General features: G+C 39.1%; 1 protein-coding gene across 3 annotated transcripts in view; it reads left to right on the top strand.

Annotated features, from left to right (window-relative positions):
* Positions 1-8527, top strand: part of WAC (WW domain containing adaptor with coiled-coil) — a 97920-nt gene that overhangs the window by 28752 nt on the left and 60641 nt on the right. For all 3 annotated transcript variants that reach the window (XM_019531436.1, XM_019531426.1, XM_019531417.1), the window contains 3 exons: positions 6374-6480; positions 7505-7620; positions 7712-7824. In XM_019531436.1, coding sequence (XP_019386981.1) covers positions 6374-6480; positions 7505-7620; positions 7712-7824 — 336 coding nt within the window. The remainder of the gene's footprint in view (positions 1-6373; positions 6481-7504; positions 7621-7711; positions 7825-8527) is intronic.

Here is an 8527-nt window from a genome sequence, read left to right as displayed (position 1 = left end):
CATGAATCAGCACTATTAAAATTACTAATTTATTACCTTACTTTACACAGTTAGTAAACATTTTACCCTCGTTGGTTATTTCTAAAGCGAACATAATTTTCGTTTTAAAATACAGGCAAGTCTGTGAATGATTATATATTGTCGCTGGTGTTATTTTAACAAACTCACTTTTTGCTGATGGATTTTGTGGCATAGGCACAGGAGAGACTTGCTTTCTGCTAAAACAGTTAATAACTTTTTGGAGTGTGCGTGTCTGTGACTCTTAAGGATTTAATATTCCATTGAAAATAGAGCTGTTCACAATTCAGAAATTTTTTGTTTGACTGTAGAGCAAAGGGTAATGTTACAGTGCAGACTTTCAATATTAGGTAAGATTACCAGGTATTCTATTGTAATTAAACTACAAAGATGCTTTGTGCTTTTATAATTTAATTTTAAGAATTGAAGAGAAGTCCTACAGGCTCAGGCTCCAGGTACAGTATACTGGAATAGATGGATCTCAGAGGTTTTCAGCCTTTTTTAAAAAAAGTGTGCCCCTTCTGTCTCAGTTTCAGCTCATGTACCCCTTTATATTTCTCCTTGTTTTTAAAAGGGGCGGGGGGCAGATAGAGGCTCCCCAAGGTGAGGGAGGGAGTGGGGCTGGGGCAGGGACAGGCGCTGCACAGCGAAGCTCCATCCTGCAATCCAGCCTGAAGTGGTTTGTGCAGGGGGTCTCCCACTGCTGCATGCACCCTGGGAGGGCATGGGGCCTCGATCTGCTTCTACCCCTGCCCCTTGCCTCCCAACAGACTTACAAGCTGGACCCCGCTGCTCTCCACACTGCTGGGCTGCGCTCCTGGCCACGCTGCAGCTGCTCTTCTGGGGGAACTATTTTACTAGAACTTTAAATTTTTTTTGGCATGGGGGTGAAGGAACTAGTGAGGAAAGATAATGAGGTTGACATTCCTACCTGCAGAAAAATGAATAGACATGGCATATGCATTAGGCTATATGTACTTGAGGTTTTGCCTTGGTTGGTTATGTTTTGTTGTTGTTCAGTTTTTTGTTCAAACTCGGAGTAATTAATAGATTTGAATTTGATTTGAATAAATTCAAATTTGATTTGAGTTTATGGGTCATCCTTGAATCTGTATAAAACAAAGACATTAAATGTAGTAAATCATGTTTTAATTTAAATTAAATTAACATTTTAGTAACTTACAGAGGAAGTAACTTTGAATAATTTAATCATGTGTGGTACGTGTTAAATTCCTCTTTTTGATATTGCAAAGATGTGTTTTTTAAACCATTGTTTTATGTGCTTTGAGTTTTTAATGCAAGGAAAGGTCTTAGAAATTTAAGTATAACTTGGTAGCAGTGTTCAGTTTTAATTTTGTAGTTTGAAATGCTGTTAGTTAACAAAAACAATCTGTTTGTTATTTGTGAGCCTGTCTTGTATCCTTTCAGGATGTAGACATTAACCAAAAGGCAGGAATCTTATACAATAAAACAAAATGCAAGGAGTAGAAATAGTGTTACATAAACCACCTGTATTTTGGGATTTCTGGCTTGCGCCACATACATACATTCACATGATCTGGGAGAATTCTCCTAGGCTTATTCTCCTAGTGGAAAACCTCCCTTGGGCCTTGAGCAGACCTTTTAATTTTGAGCCTTTTGAGAGCAGTGAGCTTGCAGTGCTGACTCTACATAGCCAGGGGGCCCTTGTGGATGCATCTTGTCATGTTCCATAGGCTCCTTCAGTCTGTCTTCCTGCAACACGATGTGTTGATTTGGGTGGAGAAACAATCTCCGGAGGAAAAGGGAGCAAAGCACCCTGGGATGCTGGTGCATTGTGCTTCTCTCAGAAGAGAACGTGTACAGATGTTTGTTCTCCCAGGAGAAAGGCATCTGCTGCAGTGTCTCAGCTGCAGGTGTGTGTGAAGCCCCCGGAGCTAGGAGACCACTGCTGCTGCAGTTTCCCAGATTTTGAGGTGTGTGAAGCTCCCAAGGCTGGGAGATTGAGGCTGCTGGGACCCAGCATCTGCAGCTGCCAGGGCTGAGGCCCCTCAGTGTCTGTCTGCTGTTCCCCCCTGTCCTGTTCCCCCCTCCACTCCACCGTGGCTGGGAGCCTGATCAGCTGACGGGGCTCCCAGCAGCAGGGGTGACCCTGCTACCTGGGTTGATTTAAAGCTGGGGTACCAACCAGCTATAAAGTCAGTACACATTTTTGAGATCTACCTTGATAGCAGGTTGGACCTTTTTATGTGACAGGTGCTTTGCATGTATAGCTTGTTCAGTTGATTGTGGAATTAACCTGCTATAATTGCACAATATTTGTGTGCAGAGGGGGCCCAAATTCTGAAAAGTCACCCTGGGGGAAATATACCTTGGGAATCCTTAAACCAGATTGATAGAGCTATACCACAAGCTCTTATTTGGCCTGGGAATTTTGGTCGATCTGAGTATGCATGTAGATTTTAGAGCACTTTAAGATTTTTATTTTATTTTTTTTACAATAGTTCTGTTCAGCCTTAGCTATTAGACATCAGGCGCTTCCTTTTCCTTAATAGAAAGTGCTCAGAAAATTAAGCTTATTAAATACCTACTGTAAATATCATTTGCAAAGCGTTGCATAGCTTTCTGGTGTTGATAAGAATGTAGCACAGGCAGTTAATACAGTTGGACTTTGGGATTTAGTGTTCATGAGTGTTTAAAGACTGCCTTTCTCAGTATGTGGAAAAAATATGAAAAAGGTCTAGTCAATGTTAGTGTGATTTTGCTGAGATGAGGAACTTTGCCTCTGTTAAATCAAGAGGAGTGGGAACAAAGCATGTTTTATGTGAACATATCTAACATAAAATGGGAAGAAAAAATAAAATCAAGTAGAATCTTACAAATAAAATATTTCAGTTTACAGGAAATGAAAAGCCATAAGACATTTAAAGTGTTTATTGAAGGCAAAAATAATTTTAGTACATATGAGAACTTTTATGCAATTGTTTGCGAAGAATGCTGTACAAAAGATTTTGTATAATTAGCACACCTCTTACGTTGATTGTTAGAACAGGAAAACAAATACCATTAGGCAACAAGATATTCTGGGCAATAGAACACTAAATTGCATTACCTTAAATTGGCAATACTAGTATGTGATTTAAGTTCCAGTCTATGGAAAGTGCTTCCATTCCATGTTATGTTGTGCGTGTGTTCAGCTTGTTAGCAAACTTCAAAGTTACAGCTTTTCTATTAGATTTGTCAAATTCTGGTTTCACCCTGGTTTGCAGTTAAACTTGGGTGTGGTTGAGTTGGTCACTAAGGGTAATGTCCTTGGCCTGTAAGTAGAGAGTAGTGTTGAGGCAGGCAGGGTTCTTTGGGTAGATGTGATATCTTTTATTAGACCAACCAAACAGTTGGAAAAAAAATTCTTTGCAAGCTTTTGGGCACAAACACCCTTCTTCAGGCACTGGGAGATTCTGCTGCTGTTCTCCAAGGTAGAAAAGAAGCTGAAGTTTGTGTGTGTGTGTGTGTTTGTGGATGTATATAAGCCTGTGAAAATGCCAGTGAGTGGAAGTTTGGAAGATGATGGGTAGAGTTAAGAGTGGGAGGGAAGTGGGAGGGAAGGAATTGTATGAAGGAATGCAAGTGGTTAACTTGAGGCAGGTTACCTGGTGTGTCAGATGTCAGGCAGGTTGTAATGTGTCATAAATACAGTATCTATGCCAAATCCGTGATTGTTTTGTATTCAGTAGATTTATGAAGTGAAGTTTGTAAGCTCATCTGCAAAAGGTGTTTTTGTAAGTTTCATTTGAGGATACCACTGTGACATTAGGGAGGTTTTGTCTTGTGAGAAGTGGGCACCCACAAGTAATTGGATATTTTTGTCTTTGATGGGTTTTTGGTGTGTTCATTCTGGTACATAGTTGTTGCTTCGTTTCTCCTACATATTTTCCTTAATGGCATTTGGTACACTGGCTGAGATGTATAACATTTCTGGAGGTGCAGGTGTAAGATCCAGGAATGGTGATGGATCAGTTTCGGGGTGTAGTTATTGTGGGAGTGGTGGAGAAGTGTTGGCAGGTTTTACATGTTTTGTCTTGACATGGGCTGCATCCATTTGGTGTGGTTTGGGTCATAGGAAGTTTGCTTCTGGTAATGAGATTGGTGAGGTTTGGTGCTTGTTTAAAAGCTAGGGTGGGTGGTTCTGGAAAGATCTCTTTAAAAAGGGTCTTCTTCAAGTATGGGTTGCAAGAAGGCAGCTTCTCCAAGTTCAGTATGGTAGACTGTGCAGGCCTTCCTTTTACACTGAATTCCTGATCCTTCATTACCCTTTTGGGACCTGTAAAAAAACAAAAAAAAGAACAAAAAACCCTTAGAAATAGTCGTAAGATTTTTTTTCTTTTGCTTCACTACTACTTTTGCATGTAGTGCCTGGATGACCATTGTAGTTTTTTTCCTCCGTTTGCAGTTGTATGCAACTGCCTGGATTCCCTTTCCCTGTGCTGTCCTCCGTGTTTTGCTCGGTTCCCTTTTTTCCCTGCTTAATGTAAACATTTGCCCCCCAAAAAGTTCCTTTCCAGATAGCTGATAGTTCATTCTTGCTAGTGATGCCCATGCTTGAGGATAACTCCTGTTTCCACTTCCCCCAAAGTACTGTTCATAACGAGAGAGTAGAAGAGACATTAGACTTCTGCTGCTTCCAAACTCTTCTTCCAGTTCCTCCTTTCCAGCACTCTTCATTTCAACAGCATATCATCTGGCTTCTCTCTTACTCCATGTCATTACTGCATAGCCAGATCTTTCTTGCCTGCTTTTCAATCACTGCTTCTGTTGTTATTATTTAGACTTATTTCAGCCCTGTTCAAAGGCTCATGATATTGTCACACCCCTATACTTCATTCTTCAGCTTCCATATTAATATTCATCCTATCCCTTGGCTCTCGGTCTGCTCACCTTCACTCTGGTTTGCCCTTGGTTCAGCTTTCTAAATGACGCCCTTAATACAACCTTCACCAAGCAATCCACAGTTTTAATACTCCATTATTGAAATACTTATCTGTCAGCTACCTGGTCTCTTCCCACATTACCTATTTGCCCTTTCCTATGCACCTTAGTCTCTAGTCTTTCCATATCTTCCTGTTTTATTGCTGTTGATGAAATCGCTTGGTTTTTTGTTTGTTTTTTACCCCGCCCCCAAGCCCTGCCCCCTTCTTTTTGTTCATCATTTGCGGGGGAAATAGGGTTAAATAACAGAGAGGCTCAGTCGTCTGCAGTACCTTTACTGTTGTAATCTTTTAGTCATGATGTACAGTTAGAAAAGAACTATTCTTTATTTTCAAATTTTGGACTCAAATTGTAGAGATGGCAAGTAGGAAAACTAAAATTTGTGAACTGAGCAGCAAGATGTTTCCTTCACTTTTAAGTATATTTTTGTATTGTATTCCTCCACCATATACTGATCTTGGTTTTTCCCTCTCCTTATACTTGGCAAAGTGACCTCAAATAGCCCTGCTCGATCAAAATAGATGGAAAAATGTAAATTAATTCTAGACTTAAATCAGTTGATATCTCTTGATTTTGTGGTCTACTTAAATTATTGCTGCAATCTGGTTAAAGTCCCTAAATTTAGGCCTTGTTTAGGAACACTGATACAGGAACATTCATATAGTTTCTAGGGTCGGAAGGGACCTGAGTAGATCATCTCGTCCGACCCCCTGCCATGGCAGGAAAGAGTACTGGGGTCAGATGACCCCAGCAAGGTGTTCATCTAGCCTCCTCTTAAAGACCCCCAGGGTAGGAGCCAACACCACTTCTCTTGGAAGTTGGTTCCAGATCCTAGGTGCCCTAACCATGAAGTAGAGCCTCCTGATATCTAGCCTAAATCTACCCTCTGCCAGCTTGTGACCTCCTGGCATGGATGTAGCCATCAGCCAAGTAACACTGCTCCTATATAGTAAAATCATTCCCTTCCCCAAGCAAAAGTGCTATATTGGGGAAAATTTCTCTTTCTCTAGTGACAACTATGTCATGTAAGGATTCTCTCTCCTTGACGTAGCTATCCTGGCAAATCTGTAGCGTACACCTAAGTTTATGTTGCAGAAAACTCAAATATTTGAATTGCATGTTATGTGCAGATCCTCTACTAATAACCATAAATGTATGTAACCATAAGTTAAGAATATGGGAGATACTTTTGCCTTATTTGTAAATGAAAATTGCACAAGGCTTTAAACTTTCACTCGCTTAATCTGCAACAAAGTGTTCCTACTATACCAGCGTTAAGGAAGACTGAGATTAAGTATTAGTTTGGTTTTTTTTAATTAAACACTGATACTTTTGATACAGGTATGCTTAATTTGCATGAGGTATTTACAGTGAATTTTTCTGTTTTTAGGGACCAGTTACTCTCCACAAGAAAATTCACATAACCACAGTGCTCTTCATAGCTCAAATTCACATTCTTCTAATCCTAGCAATAATCCAAGCAAAACTTCAGATGCAGTAAGTATTTTTGATAAGTATTCAAACTTGCCTTATGTAGTTTTATACAAGCAGTATTTTCAGTACTTCAGATGAAATCATCAGAGGTGCATTTTTGCAAATTTTATTGAATTAGTAGGGCCTGCAAAGTGATCATAATCATAGATGGAAGAGAATTACAAATTATTTACATATGTTGTAAGATATGTTTTGGTGTAGCTGATTGTATTTAGAATTTTCAGATTCACCTGCCTTGCAATGTAGACATTTGATAAGTTTGATTAAAAAAAAAAGAAAGAAAGAAATACGGCTATTGAGAGAGTTTTTAAATATAGTTTGGGCAGGGATTTTACTCTGCCTCGCTTCCCTAACATGAAACTGATAATTTCTCAAACCTCTGTTTTTGGGGGGGGCTTTTTTAACTCATGGCTAACAGTAGTAGAGCTTCAATCTGACCTTCTTACTGGTTAACTTGAGGAACTTCCTGAATTGCCATGATCATTGTACATGGCAACTCAGGTCTGCACTAAAACATGTTCTGGTATATAGGAGAAATAAATAAATCCTTCAAATATTAATATTTTCTAAATCTATTGGGGAGCTCTAAAATTTTAACAAGCTTAAAGGTTTGAATTTCAAATTTTGGTGAGGTTATGAGCATACAGAAGTTTAAGAGCCAGAACTGCTGATATTCGGAAAATGTTCTGGCAGACAGTAACATTGTTGTGATCTGATGAATACTGTGCCGGATTTACTTATGCTGTAATTTTACTAGCGATGGTGATATAAAAGAAGCGGTATATATTTTTTCAAGCTGCAGTAGTGTAGTATTTCTGTGCTGCAGTATTATATGGGAGGCAAAAGTATTGCACTGCAAAATGGGAAGAGTGTTAAATTTGAGCCCTTTTGTAGGGAGGTTGGTTGTGTTTTGAAGTGCACCTGAATGAAAAGGTCCTGTACCTTGTAACTTCAAATGTATTGTAAGCTGTATAATTTATTTGAATTCACACAACTAGACTCTTTGCCAATGCCGTTTGTTTTCAAGGCCTTCGATTCTGCAGATGACTGGTCTGAACACATCAGTTCTTCAGGCAAAAAATACTACTACAACTGCCGAACAGAAGTTTCACAATGGGAAAAACCGAAAGAGTGGCTTGAAAGGTGTGTGTGTGAATATATGCTTTAATTTGTAATAAAGTACTTGATTTAGAAACTATCTTACTTCATTTTCCTTTGTGTTTCTTTTCTACAGAGAGCAGAGACAAAAAGAAGCAAGCAAAATGTCAGTTAACAGTTTCCCAAAAGATAGGGATTACAGAAGAGAGGTGATGCAGGCAACAGCTGCTAGTGGGTTTGCCGGTGGAAGTATGTGGTTTTTCTACAGTAAAATATTCTTGCTTTGTGAACACTATTTACTTCCTTCGTATTTTTCTTTGCCAAATTGAGAGCGATCCTTTTGCCCTATCTGCACATTTTATAGCAGAGGGGCAAAGTGGCTCAGATCCATCTTGCTGAAAACTCAGCTACAGACATCTCCCAAAAATCTTGCTGCCTCATCATAGTACTGTATAAGTTGGTGCACTTGCTTATTCTTTTATATCATATTACTGTTCCATTTTGGCAATCATCTTTAATTGCCTGCCAATAAGTGTGCAGTATTTTCCCCATAGCTTGAATAAAATGTTTTCTGTAACAGTTAAAAAAATCTTTCTTATCCAGCTTCTTGTATCCGTCAAGATAACCACTGAGAGAACTGTCTATATGTGATGGTCTCAGATTAAAGACGGGGGACTGGGAGATTCCTTTAAACCTTGATTTCACCCTTGGAGTTATAAATAACTTGCAGCCTTCACAGGGTCCTGTACTATACTTTTAAAATATATATTTTTTTTAATTCACGTTATCTTCAGACATGGTTGACATACTTCTGGGATTGATACGTTTTTGTTTGAATTTTTGTAGAGTGTGATGTTAGATGAATTGGCTTTATGATCTAGTGCTAATCTTTCTTTACCTAGTGGTATTGCAAGTTTGCTTGTGCATATACATTTAATTGGCATGAACACTT

The sequence above is a fragment of the Crocodylus porosus genome, unplaced genomic scaffold, assembly GCF_001723895.1.
Source record: "Crocodylus porosus isolate Cpor-Errol unplaced genomic scaffold, CroPor_comp1, whole genome shotgun sequence".
In the NCBI taxonomy this organism is placed as follows: domain Eukaryota; kingdom Metazoa; phylum Chordata; order Crocodylia; family Crocodylidae; genus Crocodylus; species Crocodylus porosus.
Note: the sequence above shows the minus strand (reverse complement) of the source record. Positions and strands in the feature narration are given on the sequence as shown.